At 41.3% G+C, this 17,981-nt stretch overlaps 1 protein-coding gene across 2 annotated transcripts in view; it reads left to right on the forward strand.

Moving 5' to 3' along the window:
- The window catches only part of mcm3ap (minichromosome maintenance complex component 3 associated protein), an 83,497-nt gene that overhangs the window by 20,817 nt on the left and 44,699 nt on the right, over positions 1-17,981 (forward strand). For both annotated transcript variants that reach the window (XM_043693407.2, XM_087988943.1), the window contains 6 exons: positions 88-285; positions 5,589-5,857; positions 7,721-7,883; positions 11,405-11,565; positions 14,732-14,967; positions 15,764-15,811. In XM_043693407.2, coding sequence (XP_043549342.2) covers positions 88-285; positions 5,589-5,857; positions 7,721-7,883; positions 11,405-11,565; positions 14,732-14,967; positions 15,764-15,811 — 1,075 coding nt within the window. The remainder of the gene's footprint in view (positions 1-87; positions 286-5,588; positions 5,858-7,720; positions 7,884-11,404; positions 11,566-14,731; positions 14,968-15,763; positions 15,812-17,981) is intronic.

The following is a 17,981-nucleotide window of genomic DNA, read 5'->3' on the forward strand; positions in this document are numbered from 1 at the left end:
AACAGCTCTCAGATTTCCAATTTTGAAATTCAGCATTGATGATTCTATTACAACCAGGCACCGATGGATATGTTTGCCACTCTACAGGTTAACCATGAAGCTGCCATCAAAGAATATAGCAGGTCATCTGCAGATCAGGAAGAACCTTTACCCCATGAGCTTCGGCCTGCTCCTGTCCTGAAAATGACTATGGATTATCTTGTGACAAAGATCATGGATTTGGGCGAAGGCAATTACCGGGATTGGTATGATTTTGTATGGAATAGAACTCGTGGAGTAAGAAAGGTGAATTTACAATGCTGAATTCATTTTTGATGTTCTGTCAAGATTTTATGCACATGTAAATGTACATTTTACATCCATTCAGATTTTCCATTATCTCAGGAAAGGTTTTGACTTTATCTGTAGGGGCATGCAGATGAGGTGCCAGGAGGAGTTGCTATAGATCACTGCAACTCATCATGAACTTGCATTGCATTTTTTTTATCTTGACATCTTTGGTCTGGCGATGTAAGTCAAGTAAAAATACGTTCTACTTGCAGGTTCACCTTTGTAGCAGATCAGACCAGTTTCTTTGCATGATTGCCTGTTAATTGTTAGGGCTAGTTAACTTATGAAGTGGGCGGCACGGTGGCACAGTGGTTAGCACTGCTGCCTCACAGCGCCTGAGACCCGGGTTCAATTCCCGCTTCAGGCGACTAACTGTGTGGAGTTTGCACGTTCTCCCTGTGTCTGCGTGGGTTTCCTCCGGGTGCTCCGGTTTCCTCCCACAGTTCAAAAAGATGTGCAGGGTCAGGTGAATTGGCCATGCTAAATTGCCCGTAGTGTTAGGTAAGGGGTAAATGTAGGGGTATGGGTGGGTTTCGCTTCGGCGGGTCGGTGTGGACTTGTTGGGCCGAAGGGCCTGTTTCTACACTGTAAAGTAATATAGTCCCAAAAAGTTTGATTTGAAATATTTTGGAATTTGGCTGTCTTCATCCAGATCCGATCAACATTGACCTGTTACACAATTCTGTCCCTAAGTTGATATTTGTTCTAACTTGGAGTGTTGCAGGGTGACAAGAATGGGATAGAGAAATTGATAGGTAGTGGTTTTGAGGCCCTGTCCATGGTGGAGTTGAAGTCCATTCTTGTGGCAGGATAGAAGCATTTTTAGAAATTTTCTCAAGCTTTTAAGACATGTCTCAGGAGCATGTGGTTGTTGAATCCAGGTGACAATAGACAATAGGTGCAGGAGTAGGCCATTCAGCCCTTTGAGCCTGCACCACCATTCAATATAATCATGGCTGATCATTCCTAGTCAGTATCCTGTTCCTGCCTTATCTCCATAACCTTTGATTCCACTATCTTTGAGAGCTCTATCCAACTCTTTCTTAAATGAATCCAGAGAGTGGGCCTCCACTGCCCTCTGGGGCAGAGCATTCCACACAGCCACCACTCTCTGGGTGAAGAAGTTTCTCCTGAGCTCTGTCCTAAATGGTCTACCCCGTATTTTTAAGCTGTGTACTCTGGTTCGGCACTCACCCATCAGTGGAAATATGTTTCCTACTGCCAGAGTGTCCAATCCTTTCATAATCTTATATGTCTCAATCAGATCCCTCAGTCTTCGAAACTCAAGGGTATACAAGCCCAGTCGCTTCAGTCTTTCAGTGTAAGGTAATCCTGCCATTCCAGGAATTGACCTCGTGAATCTACGCTGCACTCCCTCAATAGCCAGAATGTCTTTTCTCAAATTTGGAGACCAGAACTGCACACAGTACTCCAGGTGTGGTCTCACCAGGGCTCTGTACAGCTGCAGAAGCACCTCTTTGCTTCTATACTCAATTCCTCTTGTTATGAAGGCCAGCATGCTATTAGCCTTCTTCACTACCTGCTGTACCTGCATGCTTGCCTTCATTGACTGGTGTACAAGAACACCCAGATCTCTCTGTACTGCCCCTTTACATAAATTGATTCCATTGAGGTAGTAGTCTGCCTTCCTGTTCTTGCCACCAAAGTGGATAACCATACATTTATCCACATTAAACTGCATCTGCCATGCATCTGCCCACTCACTTAACTTGTCCAGGTCACCCTGTAATCTCCTAACGTCCTCATCACATTTCACCCTGCCACCCAGCTTTGTATCATCAGCAAATTTGCTAATGTTATTGCTGATACCATCTTCTATATCATTAACATATATTGTAAAAAGCTGCGGTCCCAGCACGGATCCCTGCGGTACCCCACTGGTCACTGCCTGCCATTTCAAAATGGAGCCGTTTATCACTACCCTTTGTTTCCTATTAGCCAACCAATTTTCAATCCAATCTAGTACTTTGCCCCCAATACCATGCGCCTTAATTTTACTCACTAACCTCCTGTGTGGGACTTTATCAAAAGCTTTCTAAAAGTCCAGGTACACTACATTTACTGGACTTCCCTCGTCCAACTTCATAGTTGCATCCTCAAAAAGTTCAAGAAGATTAGTCAAGCATGATTTCCCCTTCATAAATCCATGCTGACTCTGTCCTATCCTGTTACTACTATCCAGATGTGCAGTAATTTCATCCTTTATAATAGACTCCAGCATGTTTCCCACCACTGAGGTCAGACTAATTGGTCTATAATTTCATGCTTTCCCTCGCCTAACTTTCTTAAAAAGTGGTATAACATTAGCAACCCTCCAATCCTCAGGAACCGACCCCGAACCTATTGAACTCTGGAAAATAATCACCAACCCCATCCACGATTTCCCGAGCCACCTCCTTCAGTACTCTGGGATGCAGACCATCAGGCCCCGGAGACTTATCAACCTTCAGACCTAACAGTCTCTCCAACACCAAATCCTGGCAAATATAAATTCGCTTAAGTTCAGGTCCTTCAGCCACTGTTACCTCAGGGAGATTGCTTGTGTCTTCCCTAGTGAACACAGATCTGAAGTACCCATTTAATTCCTCTGCCATTTCTTTGTTCCTAGTAATATATTCCCCTGTTTCTGTCTTCAAGGGCCCAATTTTTGTCCTAACCATTTTTTTGCCTTGCACATACCTAAAAAAGCTTTTACTATCCTCCTTAATATTCTTGGCCAGTTTACCTTGGTATCTCATTTTTCCTCTGCGTCTTTCCTTCTTAGTAATGCTCTGTTGCTCTTTAAAAGCTTCCCAGTCCTCAGTTTTCCCACTTATCTTAGCTATGTTATACTTTTTCTTTTTTAACTTTATATGTTTCTTTACTTCCCTCGTCAGCCATGGCCGCCTATGCCTCCTCCTGGGATCTTTCTTCCTTTTAGGAATGAACTGATCCTGCAACTTCTGCATTATACACAGAAATATCCGCCATTGTTCCTCCACGGTCATCCCTGCTAAGGTATTGCACCATTGAACTTTGGCCAGCTCCTCCCTCATAGCTCCATAGTTCCCTTTATTCAACAGAAGTACTGTCACTTCCGACTGTACCCTCTCCCTCTCAAATTGCAGATTGAAGCTTATTGTATTATGGTCACTACTTCCCAATGGCTCCTTCACTTCGAGGTCTCTGACCAATTCTGGTTCGTTACGCAATACCAGATCCAGAATTGCCTTCTCCCTGGTCGGCTCCAGCACCAGCTGCTCTAAGGATCCATCTCTGAGGCACTCCACAAAGTCTCTTTCTTGAGCCCAATACCATCCTGATTATCCCAGTCTACCTGCATGTTAAAATCCCCCATAACAACTGTAGTGACATCTTTGCGACAGGCCAATTTCAGCTCCTGATTTAACTTACGTCCGACATCCAGACTACTGTTTGGGGGCCTGTAGATGACTCCCAAGAGGGTCTTTTTACCCTTAGTATTTCGAAACTCTATCCACACTGACTCTACATCCCCTGACTCTAGGTCCCCCCACGCAAGGGACTGAATATTGTCCCTTACCAACAAGGCCACCCCACCCCCTCTGCCCGTCAGTCTGTCCTTACGATAGCACGTGTAGCCTTGAATATTCATTTCCCAGGCCCTGTCCACTTGAAGCCACGTCTCAGTTATCCCCACAATATCGTATCTGCCAATTTCCAAAAGAGCCTCAAGCTCATCCATCTTATGTCTAATGCTTCGTGCATTCATGTATAGTATTTTTAATTTGTTACTGCTCTCACCCTTCCCATCAACCCTTATTTCACTCAACCTTACAGCATGATGCCTTTCCGAGTTTTCTGCCTCATTGATACAGTTGTCTTTCTTGACTTCTCTTGTTCTAACTTTCCCTTCAATTTCCTTTTTAAACATCCAGCTTGTCCCCTCCCCCCCGCTACTTAGTTTAAATGTAGCGGTGTTGCAGTAGAAAACCTGCCTGCCAGAATGCTGGTCCCTAACCTATTAAGGTGCAAGCCGTCTCTCTCGTAGAATTTATGCTTACCACAAAATATACCCCAGTGATCCAAGAACTTAAATCCTTGCTTCCTGCACCAGTTCCCCAACCACACGTTCAAGTCCATTATCTCCCTGTTTCTGGCCACACTAGCCCGAGGAACTGGAAGCAAACCGGAGATAACCACCTTGGACGTCCTGCTTTTCAGCCTTCTTCCTAGTTCTCCGAAGTCTCGCTGTAGTATGTTCCTCCTCATACTACTTCACCCTTCGGCTGAAGGGCTTTTGCCCGAAACGTCGATTTTCTTGCTCCTCGGATGCTGCCTGACCTGCTGTGCTTTTCCAGCACCACTCTAATCTAGAATCTGGTTTCCAACATCTGCAGTCCTTGTTTTTACCTGAGGTGAGGTGGCTCAGAAGTAGGGACAGTACCATTGTGCTATAAGAGCCCAGAAGCAGTTTATTTTTGGGAACTGGTACCAGGTGAAATACTCACAAAGTAAACTCCACCTGCCGCCACTCAGCCCAATGGCCTAATTGATCAAGATCCCTTTGTAATCTGAGATAACCTGTTTCATGTTGACTATATCACCAATTTTGGGGTCCACAAATGTACTAACTATTCCTCCTAAATTCTCATCCAAATTGTTTATAGCAATGGTAAACAACAGGGGACCCAGCATAGATACCTGCGGAACACTGCTAGTCACAGGGCTCCAGTCTGAAAAAAATCCCCCCCCTACCACTCGGCCTCCTGCTGTTAAGACAATTTTGTATCCAATTCACAAGCTCTCCTTGAATCCCATGTGATCTAACTTTAACGAATTGGTCTACCATGCGGAACCTTGTCACAGGCTTGACTGAAGTCTAAGTAAACAACATCGACCACTCTGCCCTCATCAATTATTTTGGTTTTTGGTGATTGATGTTGGTTTAAGGAATAAATTGGCGAGGCCTTCTGTTTCTCTTTGGTGCCAAGGGAACTTGTATATCTGCCTTAATTTAATTTTTCTTCCAAAATATTGCAGCTTGTACAATGCATAACTGCTTTTGTATGTCATGAAACTTCCTGTTTATGTCATGTTATTGTCCTTTTATAATGACAGACCTGGATCTATCAGCACTGAATCTCAGTACTGTGCAACATATTCTTGATTCAGTAGTACTTTCACGCTCATACCATAAAATACCATGTGCCAGAGGTAATGCAAATTACAAAGCAGTAACTATACTTGTCTGATGTGCTTTGTTTCCCTTTTGTCAGGATATTACTCAGCAGCATCTCTGTAATCAGCTGACAGTGGCACTTATTGAGAAATGTACACGGTTCCACATCCACTGCAGTCATCACCTTTGTGAGGAGCCAATGTTCTCCTATGATGCCAAAATAAATGATGAAAATCTGACTAAGTGCTTGCAAAGTCTAAAAGAAATGTACCAGGACTTGGCAACTAAGGATACCTACTGTGAGAATGAGGCAGAGTTTCGAGGCTACCACGTGCTACTCAATCTCAATGAGGGAGATATTCTCCGGTGAGTAATAGGTCCATTGCTGAACGTTTGAGTTTCCAGAGATCCTTATTTATTGCACCAGCCATGGGTTTAGAAGATGCTGTTGTAGGAACATTAATTACTGCAGTGCATCTTGAAGGTGGTACACACCTCTGCTACTGTCCTGGGTTCTTGGATGTTGTTGGAGCTGCACTCATCCAGGTAAGTGGAGAGCATCCCATCACACACTTGACTTGTTCCTAGATAGACAATAGACTTGAGGATGAAGTGGCTAGTTAATCGCTGCAGGATGCCTACACTCTGACCTGCTCTTGTAGACGCTATCTTCATACGGATAGTCTAGTTCAGTTTCTGGTCAACGGTAACCCCCTCAAACCTGGATATTGCCCAGGTCTTGCTGCAATAGGATATCGACCTTTTCAGTATTTGAGCGGTCACATATGGTGCTGAACATGCTGCAATCATAAGTGAACATCCCCACATCTAACCTTATGATAGACGGAAGGTCATTGGACGCAGGTCACACTAGTGAGGAACTCACGGAGAGATATCTTTAATTCCCCTTTAATTCCCATGGACTTAAAGTGAAGTTAGGAATACTGTTTCTAAGGTACAGTGCCTGTGAAAGGTTATCACTGGGAAAAGGGCCAAATCTTGTTTATACTCTTTATGCAAGAACTTTCTAAATTGCTGTATTTGTTTTATTTCTTTTATTTTGTGGAATAAACTTGCATTGATTTGTTAAGACATACATTGGCAACCTCCTGAGAACATTTACAACGATTGACCACGATGGTCAGTAACCAACCAACAAAGTTAAAACACTAGTCAGCTTTTACTCTGTGATCTGACTTGATCCTAATATGGGTAATATTGGGCAAATGATAGTTTATCAGATGTGGGGAGATGAGAGAACATCTCTGGGACAAAACCATGTAATAACCCTATTGCCCTGTAGCGGAACATGTTTAAACCCCTTTTTGCCCCTGCTATCTCCCTGCATCTTTTTCTGCTCTCGGGGCTAAAAAAAAACCTGACTCGTTTCTCCATAAATCTACATGACCTCCCCTTGGTACCATCCGGATAAATCTGCTTTGTGCAGTCTCCAGGGCCTTGACCGCCTCCTGAATTGCAAACTGAACACAATCTAGCTCAGGGCTGACTTGTGTTTTATAAAAGATTTTCAAATGCTTTGAACTCTGCAAGGTCAAGAAGTCCAAATGGCTTTTTAAAACAATAGCAACTACAGTTTGGATTTATAAAGCAACTTTAATACTATTAAACCTCCTAATGAACACCACAAAAGTGTTAGTAATCAAAGTTCAGCAGCAACATAAGAATATCTAAGAAAAGGGCAAAAGGTTTGGTGACAGAGGTGAATTTTGTGGGCCATCTTACAAGAGAGAGAGTTAGGAAGGTGTAGGGAGGGCACTTCAGAATGTAGGGTTGAGGAAGCTGAGGACATGGCTGCTACTGGTAGAGTAACTGAACACAGGGATGTGCAAAGTGCCATAATTGGAGGAGCTTTGAGATCTAAAAGCCTGATAGGGCTGGAGGAGTCAAAATGCAGGAGGTCAGACGGGATCGTTGAGCTTTGGAAAGATGATGAACCAGATGTGGTGTGAGCTAAGCTGAGAGTACCAGAGCCTTGAATAAGCTCAGGTTTAGTATGCAAGGTGGAATGCCAGCCAGGACCAGGACTGAATTGAAATAGTCAAAATTAAAGGTAACAGTCACGGGGTCCGCATTTCTACAGCAGAGGCAGAGTCAGAATTTGAGGTTTTTGTTATTTACTGTAGCTGTCTATTAGATTCAGCTCTGGCACCTCAGTGTACAGGTTGTAAAATAAGTAATTCACTGTTTTCATGTTCTGTACTCTTACAGAGAAGTCCAGCAGTTGCGTGCAGTTGTCCGGAACTCCCCAGAGGTGAAATTGGCAGTCCAGGCCTTTGCTGCTCTTAACAACAACAACTTTGTGCGATTTTTCAAGCTGGTTAGATCAGCCTCTTATCTCAATGCTTGCATATTGCACCGTTACTTCAAACAGGTATGGTCAATTGCCCAACAAGCTGAGAAATGTATTCACTTACGAGTCTCTCTTTTTAGTGGCGGCACTTCATTGTGAAAGCAAGTAATTGTAGATCATTTTGCGAAGTTACTAGTTGTGGCTGACCACGATTTGGTGGATTTTTTTTTTTGCTTTAAAATTTGATGCAACTGATTTTACCCATTCTACTATCATTGTTCTGCCTTAGAATTTTGTTCTCTCCACGTGTTTTCCTCTTCTAAAAATGTTAAAGTATATTTGGTCTCCACAGGTATCAGCATGTCTCTACACTGCTGTCACTTTGTTCATGTGGATACCCTACTAAATGTTACTGTACTGTTCAATCACAAGGGTTTCACGTTTGAGCCTGCTCTTGAACTACTACCCAGCTAGGTGATAAACAGGAGAGGAAATTTGACTGTTTTTCCCAATTCCAAACCAAAGGAAGCCCGGAAGTAAATCGTGATGATCCCAATCTCAGTGATAGATTATCAGTCCTTCCTGAAATATATGAATTGGGGATAGTGTGGCTTAAACAGCAGATGCATTAGAGAACCTCGAATGAGGCCTAAGGGGCAACTTTTTCACACAGAGCGTGGTACGTATATGGAATGAGCTGCCAGAGGAAGTGGTGGAGGCTGGTACAATTGCAACATTTAAAAGCCATCTGGATGGGTATATGAATAGGAAGGGTTTGGAGGGACATGGGCCGGGTGCTGGCAGGTGAGACTAGATTGGGTTGGGATATCTGGTCGGCATGGAAGAGTTGGACCGACGGGTCTGTCTCCATGCTGTACATCTCTATGACTATGACTACCTTTCTGTGAAAGTTCTGTTGTCTTTTGATAAACAATTTATCTGGAAAATGGAGCATCATCTATTAGTTTAACAAAACCTTTTCAAGCTTTTTCTGTAAGTCCTTTCCTGCAATTAGTGTTTGTATTCTTTTCTTTCTGCTTCACACAGTAACCACTGCAGCTTCTGCATTAAGTCCATTTGACTGCTACATTAGCACAGTTACTTGACTGCAGAATAATGCCATTACACTTGAATCTGTTCTGAATTTTCAACTAGTGCGCTAGTTATGATCTTATTTATTTAGATTTTGAAATCTAAGTTCTAGTCCAGAATGATATAAAACTGCTGTTTGCCCCATCTTCTACTGGCTGAGGACAGAGAGTAAATAAGGTTTCCGGCAGCCTTGATATGCATCCAAACGAACATCAATCCATTCGTGTAACTCTGATTGGGACTCTCTCTTCGTAAATCTTCAAGTGGTAAGATTGGCTCGTGTACATTCTACAAAAAAAGTGGCACTATCTTTTGATGAAGCAGTGCTACGAAAGCTGGTGCCTCCAGATGAATCTGTTGGACTATAACCTGATGTTGTGATTTTTATCTTTAAAACAAAGTAGTCTTCAGGTATAGTAAATTGATCTTTAAGATCCTGTTTGCTTTCTTCACCGAATCTTAGTTTATGTAACATTAGGTGATGTTTCATGACCCAAGCTGACTTCATTTAGCTTCAGTTCACTTTCAAATTGGATCCTGCCTCTTAATTCATTTACTTTGTATGTACAGCGCTACATACAGATCGTTCTGCTGTTACACGTGTTTTTATTAATGCAATTCGCTGTGACATGATTGACAAATTGGGGACAGTTTCTAAAGCACCAAGTTTTGAAGTGTGTATTGGTTATAACATGATTCCGGCTCCATTAATTTAAATGGTGCTGCTTTTATGCAATTTTCTTATAACACAGGATTGCACGAGAACGGAACTACCATGTTATAGCAGAACTGATTGTACTGACGCTACAACCTTGAATTGTTGTTTTTCTTTGTAGGGAAATGGAAAAGATATAAAATGAATATTGGGCATTGGCTTTTACTGTGGAAAAAGAAATGGAGGATAGAGAACTCTGAAATTAAATATTGATATGTTAAAAACAGTTCATATGACAAAAAGGAAGTGCTGGAGGTCTTAGAGATGGATCCAGGACCCGATCTAGTGTATCCCAGGATGTTGTGGGAAATTAGGGAGGAAATTGCGGGGCGCTTGCATCTACAACTAAAGGTGAGATGTCAGATGACTGGAGAATGGCTAATGTTGTGTCTTCATTTAACAAGGGAGAGGCCTAGGAACCATAGACCAGTGAGTCTGACCTCAATGGTGGGTAAGTTGTTGAAGGTGATTCTGGAAGATAGCATTTATATGCAGTTGAACAAGCATAGTAATTAGGGATAGTCAACATAGTTTTGTGCGATGGAAAAATGTTTCACAAACTTGATTGAGTTTTTTGAAGACTTAACCAAGAAGCTTGATGAGGGCAGAGTGGTAGACGTTGTTTACTTGGACTTTAAGTCTTTGACAGGGTTCTGTATGGTAGACTAATTATTCAAGTTATATTACGTGGGACTCAGAATTGATTTAATGGCAGAAGACAGGGTGGTGGTTGAGGGTTGTTTCTCGGAGTGGAGGCCTATTACGAGTGGTGTTCTGCAGGGATTGGTGCTGGGTCTAGTTTTGTTTATCATTTTTATAAATGATTTAGAGGAGAATATAGGGGGCATGGTTAGTAAGTTTGCCCAAAACTAGTGGTATATGGACAGTGAAGAAGGATATCTGAGATTACAGAGAAATATTGACCAATTGGGTCAATGAGCTCAAGAGTGGCAGATAGTTTGAATTTGGATATGTGAGGTATTGCATTTTGGTAAAACAAACACGTGCAGGACTTATACAATTAAAAGTAGAGTCTTGGATAGTGTTGCAAAACAGAGATGTAGGGGTTCAAGTACGTTCTTTGAAGTTTGCGTCACATGTAGATAGGATGGTTGAAAGGCATTTAGTATACCTGCTCTCAAAGTTCAGTTCTTTGAGTATAGGTGTTGAGGCATCATGTTGAGGTTGTACAGAATGTTGGTGAGGCCTCTTCTGGAGTTGTATCCAGTTCTCTTGCCTCACAGTGCCAGGGAACTGGGTTTGATTCCACCCTTGGGCGACTATCTGTGTGGAGTTTGCCCATTCTCCCCATGTCTGTTTCCTCTGGTGCTCTGGTTTCCTCCCACAGATCAAAGATGTGCAGGTTAGGTGGATTGCCCATAGTTTCTAGAAATGTGCAAACTAGATCAATTAGCCATGGAAAATGCAGGGTTGTAGGGATAGGTTAGGGAGGTGGATCTGGATGGAATGCTTTTTGGAGGTTTGGTGTGGACTTGATGGGCTAAATGGTCTGCTTCCACACTGTAGGGATTATATGATATGGGCCAAGCGCTGGTAGGTAGTACTGCTTTAGTTTGAGATTGTGATCAGCATGGACTGAAGTGTCTATTTCTGTGCGATATGACGATTTGCAATATGAGGACAGTATATTTATGCCCAATGCAGTGGATTTCACTTGTTGGCTGGCTTATGACAAACCAATATGTCTTTCTCCCACACTGACTTAATGAACTCTCAGGCTCAGGCAAGTGCAGGCTATGATGAAATCATTGTTTCTGTTATTGGTTTCTTTCAGATACGTCGTGAGGCTTTGAAGACTTTGACTTTTGCATTCACAGTCAGTTCTCAGCGATCTACAATGTTTCCAATGGAGACTCTTGTTCGAATATTGCTGTTTAAAGATTGTGAGGAGGCAGAAGAATTCACCAAGGATTATGGTCTAAGTTTAAATGATGGGTAAGTGTTAAAAGGATCTGGGGTATTTAAAGTGTTTTTAAACCATCCTCCTTACTTGACTTTCTTCTCATGGCTTATTTTGTAGCTATACCAGATGTAGCACCTGTCGCTTTGTTGCTTCCCGCCTTTACCCTAACGTGCTGAATGCTCAGGTTAATCTCCATTCTGTCAAGTTAAACTAAGATCAGATGAGCATCAGAATGGTTCTTGCTTCCGTAAAGCCCATCTTTTCCACTCTGTCTTGCTTTTCTAACCTTGATATTCTCCATTGTTCTAGATAAACTTGACAGAAAAGTTAGGAGCACCCTTTCCTTATACTTTGCATTCATTATCCTCTTGACTGAATATGAAATTTGAGGACCTTGCTGTTACCCCTACTTTCTTCTTTTCTTTCTCACTTTGTGTCCTTTGTCTATTTTTACGCCATTAACAATATTCGTTTTGCTTTGAAATACTTCAATGATACCATCCTGTCTGTTAAATTTGCAGTGGAGGGTTGCCCAAGCTCTTTCACTGGGCATTGAATGAAGCCCTACGGACAATGTTCATATTTAGGCCATTTATTCCTTTCAATTGAAATTTGAATCTCGTTTTGAATATGAATATGTTGTTGTGTTCTGATTTGGAACTCATCCATCAGTGCAGTGAAAGTGCTGAGAGATGTCCTTCAAAACATCTGTATTCCCAAAATTTAAATGGAACAAATCTGAGAAGTTGAGACAAGTATGTCTGAATTGTCGGTTTTTGAAGATAATCAGAATTTTTTGTTCTAACATTTTAAATGCATTAATCTAATGGTTATTGCCTGGCCATTAACAAAAATTTAGAACACTTAAATTTGTTTTGTCTACCTATTCTTCTCAAATTGTTTTTACGAAATGCCCCGACTTGACTCCCCCTTTACAGTTTTTTTTAAAAACCTACTTCAGATCATAGTCATGTGACAATAAGGGAACCTTTGAATGCATATCCCTTTCTCACTATGTTAACAAATGACATAATCATCATCCTCTTCCTCTGCAGAGAAAGCCTGCTTGTCGAACTGTTCCCAGATCTTTGCCTTTTGCTTCAGAAAGCTGACAAACATGAAATGGAATCTCCTGTTTGCCTGCAATGTCCACTTTTTGTTTTGAATGTGGTTGCCAACTTGCTATAGTTGTCCAATTTGCTTTGTCTCCAATTGACAGCAATTTTAACTTTTTTGCAGGCGAACAATTCTTGAGGCATTTGAGCAACGTTTGCAAGGAAATGTGGAATGATGTATGGTGTGTGAATTTGTGCTATAGCATGGTCAAACTGCTCCAATTAGTTTGGCACAATCACACGACAAGTGTGCAGGAGTTTACCTTCTGTGGAGTCACCTGTCTGGAGATTTGGTTTATGGCTTATCTTTCTATTCGATTACCTATTCTGCTAGTGAGAGTGGCTGAAAACTTTCCCACAGCTAGAGTTTCATGCTACATGAATTTTGTTCTTTACGATTTCACTGTATGCTAGGAATCCTTATTTTTCTATTGCCATTATTAAGCTGTTTGGCTTGAAGATTGTTGAGCTTGATCTAGCTCTGTTTTTGGATACAAGAATCACAGCCATTTTTCAGTCTTGTAACATTCCCTTTTTATACTTTTAAATGCATGAAAACTTGTGTGTATTCCTTGGTGAAATATCCTAATTTTCCTTATGTTAATTGTTCCTGAAGAGTTCTTTCACTATTCCTTTTTATATTACATCATCGTTCAATTTAGATGTTTCTCTTTGTCTTTCCTTTTCTTTTTGTATTTCATTTTGTTATCATCATCTTTGTCTATTTATCCCTTTTCTATCCATGTCGCATCGCGACTGATTGCCAGTAATTCTTTTTAGTGGGTTTATATCTCCTCACCTATTGAACATCATTTCAAGTGTTTCCCACTGCTGATTTACGACTTCATCAGTATTTTTTCAATAGATATCCCCTCATGCCATTCTTAACCATTTAGAAACATATAAAATAATAGCATGAGTATGATATTTAGCCCATCAAGCCTGCTGTGCCATTCAAAATCATGATGGCTAATTCTCTATTTCAGTGTGCTTTCATCATAATCCTTGACACTTTTAACCTCTACAAATTTATCCAATTCTTTCTTAATTATATTCAGTGACTTAGCCTCTGTGGTAGAAGGTAGAAATATCTCATTTCAGTTTTCAAATGGCCTACTGCATATCCTTAGGCTGTGACCCCTTCTTCTCCCTCTTCCTCCCAACTACATCCATGCAAGATCCCTGAATCTAGTCTGTCTAACTTTGACTATTAGAATGTTTCAATGAGATTGCCCCTTGTTGTTCCAAACTCCAGTGAGTACAAACCCAGGCGATTCCATTCTCTCAATGGGTGGCAGGGTGGCTCAGTGGTTGCACTGCTGCCTCACAGCACCAGGGACCCAGGTCCGATTCCAGCCTTTGGTGACTGTCTGTGTGGAGTTTGCACATTCTACCTGTGTCTGTGTGGTTTCCTCCAGGTGCTCCGGTTTCCTCCCACAATCTAAAGATGTGCAGGTCAGGTGAATTGGCCATGCTAAATTGCCCATAGTGTTCAGGTTAGGAGCATTAGTCCTGACTAATGTAGCATAATTGGGATAGGGGAATGGGTCTGGGTGGGTTACTCTTTGAAGGGTTTGTGTGGACTTGTTGGGCCATAGGACCTGTTCCACACTGTAGGGATTCTCTGATTGTCAATGGCAAATCTGCCATCACAAGAATCAGTCAGGTGAACATTTGCGGCACTCCCTGTCTGGCAAATGTATTTTTCCTCCAGTACAGAGATCAAAACTGCAAACGCTACAGCTGATGTGGTCCAGCTAAGTCCAGGACAGCTGCAGCAAGTTTTCCTTGCTCCTTTACTGAAATCCTCTTGCAGTGAACACCAAAGTTTCATTTGTTTTCCTAACTGCATCTACACGCTTGCTTTTAGTGGCTGGTGTACAAGGACATGCAAGTTCCTTTGTACATACATGTTATACAGTATCTACCATGCAGTTATCCAACTAAATTCATCATTTTTACCCCACCTTAATTTGTTTCTTCATGCCTAAACCATGTTGTACGGTAATGGTTTATCATTGGGTGAAGTTGAACTAACTTATTAAAAAAAAATTAAATTGCTATGACATTAAATGTGTTGCAGATGTGTTGAGTTGAACCGATCAGCGTTATCTGATCCAGATTATCCATTGTTGCCCAAGAAGTCCCTGTTTATTGATCAGAAACGGACTACTCTGATTGGGGAGGTCGTGAATGGAGGACCTCTACCCCTATTTACACCACACGCCCCTATTTTGAGCTTTGACAGTCAAGGGCGATATATTGGGGAGAGCCGTGAGTCAAATATTGCTGGCCAGAAACCAATCGTGAGTGAAGAAGGTAAATTATCATATTAATTCATTTTGGTTTTTCAGATTAATTTCCTTTGATCAAGGTAAAGTTTTTGCATGAAGATGGTAGGACTCAAAACTGAACAGTTAACTGTTCTTGACCGTGTTTTTCGAGTATAGCATTCTCAAATTCAAGCAAAATTCAGACCAAAAATTTGAAAGGAGCAGTGGAAAAGTAGGATTAAAATGCTCAAATTCTTGCTGGTTGATTTTGACCTTCTTGAGATTTGTTTTAGCATAGGACCTGCTCTCAAGCATTCTGTCAGCTGCAGCACTGCTTATCTGCAGATTATAAACTAATGTACAAAATTCATGCAATATGTCTGTAGACCAGTGTCCGAGAATGTACCGACACATTTTTCTATTTTGCATGCCTTGACCACAATCCTTCAAGTTGGATTGTAAGTGAGATCCCATTTGCCTTGTGAAAGATCCCACAACGCATAATTTAAGGAAGAACCAGGGCTGTTATTCTCAGTAATACGATTGATATTTCTTGACCGACATGACTAAAAATAAATGTCTTTTAATGCTGTTTGAGAACTTATGCACAGTGCAAATTGGGAGCTCCATTTCTCTTTCTCCTTGTTCAAGATGGTTTGTCTGTTCACATCTGTAAGATTCTAGCAGACAAAAGACAGGAGTTTTTCATTTTGTCAACCTGAGCTGAACCCAATGCTGCAGTGAGAAAGAAAAACAATTTAAGCTGTTGAAAGTCCTTGTTTTTTTTTTGACAGGAGATATAAGATTAAGCAATATTATGTCAATTTTGTTTTCACTTTTAGGTGGTCAAGAAGCAGCAAAAAAAGTTGAAACTCCACTTATTACATCGTGTAAGGAGATTCTCTTGATTAATTCTGTACAGTGAACATCATGTTCTTATGATATTTTGAAATGCAAGTTTTATCTTTAACAAGCAGTAGAATGCAATGCCTTGTGCCGATCCTCAGTGCAGAGCGAAGCTCTTTCTGTACTGACCAAATGATGTCCCTCAGCTTCACACTCAGATGTTACCCACTATATCTGTGGGGTATTTTATACATTATATCTTTTATCCTGCCATCAAGGAAGCACTTCATCCATCTGTCCTGTATCTGTATCCCAGAACTGAGGTGAAAGACTACTGAATAATCCATTCCATCATCTAGCCATTGAAACATCATTATTTTGATCTAACATACTAAGTCACGAGTATTGCTTTGTTCTCAACTGGAATCACTAGGTTGTAAGTGTCTTTTTACTCAGGTAGAGTTAACTTGTATACGGAGCTTTAAATGAACAAGGAGTGGCTTTACACAAGCTGCTAGTGTGGTTTCTCACATTCTTCAAATGTACATTAAGTTTTATTTACAAAGCACCCTCTTTAGAAGTCACCTTTTATTTTTTTCTGTCTCTAACCTAATGTGATTTTAGGTAAGCTTTTATTGCTTTGTAAAATCTGATATAAAATGGGGTAGCACGGTGGCTCAGTGGTTAGCACTGCTGCCTCGCAGTGCCATGGACCCGGGTTCGATTCCAGCCTCTGGCAACTGTCTGTGTGTAGTTTGCACATTCTCCCCGTGTCTGCCTGGGTTTCCTCCAGGTATTCCAGTTTCCTCCCACACTCCAAAGATGTGCTGGTCAGGTGATTTGGCCATGCTAAATTGCCCATAGTGATAGGTGCATGAGTCTGGGTGGGTTACTCTTCGAAGGGTCATTGTGGACTTGTTGGGCTGAAGGATCTGTTTCCGCACTGGAGGGAATCTAATCTAATCTAAAATGATGCATCTGGCCTGTGCATCACTAGAATGCTACATAAAATTCAATATAAAATAGCTAATTAATAATTCTGCAATTTCCTCCCTAAGGGCGTTGTGAGTATGACTGTAGCCATTCAAGAAAGCAGCTCGCTTTCTCAAGGGCAAGTAGGGATGGGCAGTAAATGCTGACCAGCCAGCAATGTCCATGTCCCAAGAATGAAGTGATCAAAAAAAATCTTGTAAAAGACACTTTAGGTAAGGGTGACCATAGTATGATAAAATTTTATATTAGGTTTGAATGTGGTGCAGTTCAATTAGCAACTAAGATGATCTAAACAAAGGAAATTGATGGTATTGGGGTAAATTGACAATGGTGGATTGGGAAACTAAGAAGGTATGATGATAGACATGGCAATGACTAACATTTGAAGAATACTTAGTTTAATATAATTATCGAATTAGAATCCCTACAGTGTGGAAACAGACAATTTGGCCCAACAAGTCTACACCAACCATCCAAAGAGTAACCCACCCAGACCCATCCCCCTACCCTATCACTCTACATTTACCCCTGACTAACGCACCTAACCTACACATCCCTAAGACTATGGATAATTTAACATGGCCAGTTTACCTAACCTGCACATCTTTGGATTATGGGAGGAAACTGGAGCACCCAGTTTTACTCATTGTCTGTATAGGGTCTTTCATTGAGCAAAACTAACGTCATTTACAAAATACCGTGCAAGGACTGTAACAAACAATACATGGGACAAGCAGGCAGAAAACTAGCCACCAGAATACATGAACACCAACTGGCCACAAAATGACATGACCCTCTCTCACTAGTATCCTCACATACGGATGAGGAAGGACACCACTTTGACTAGGACAATACATCCATCCTAGGACAAGCCAAACAAAGACATACACGAAAATTCCTAGAAGCATGGCATTCCAACCAGAACTCTTATCAACAAACACATCGAGTTAGACCCCATCTACTACCCCCTGAAAAAAGGAACCAGAAGTGACTTCACTACAGGAAATAACGTCACCAAAGGAAATGACATCACCAACCCAAACATATAAATAGAAAGCAGGAAGTTTCAGCATTATTTCGCCAGAAGTCCACTGAAGATGTTAGCTAGTAAGGTAATGAAACTTCTGGAAATGAACCTTTCAGCTCAGCGAGCAAACCTACATCGAAAAGATTTAGAGAGTCTAAATGACTGGGTATAATAAAGTTTAATAAATGGAATAC

The sequence above is a fragment of the Chiloscyllium plagiosum genome, unplaced genomic scaffold (genome assembly GCF_037043375.1).
Source record: "Chiloscyllium plagiosum isolate Xiang-an unplaced genomic scaffold, Cpla_swu_hap1 HiC_scaffold_7, whole genome shotgun sequence".
Classification (NCBI taxonomy): domain Eukaryota; kingdom Metazoa; phylum Chordata; class Chondrichthyes; order Orectolobiformes; family Hemiscylliidae; genus Chiloscyllium; species Chiloscyllium plagiosum.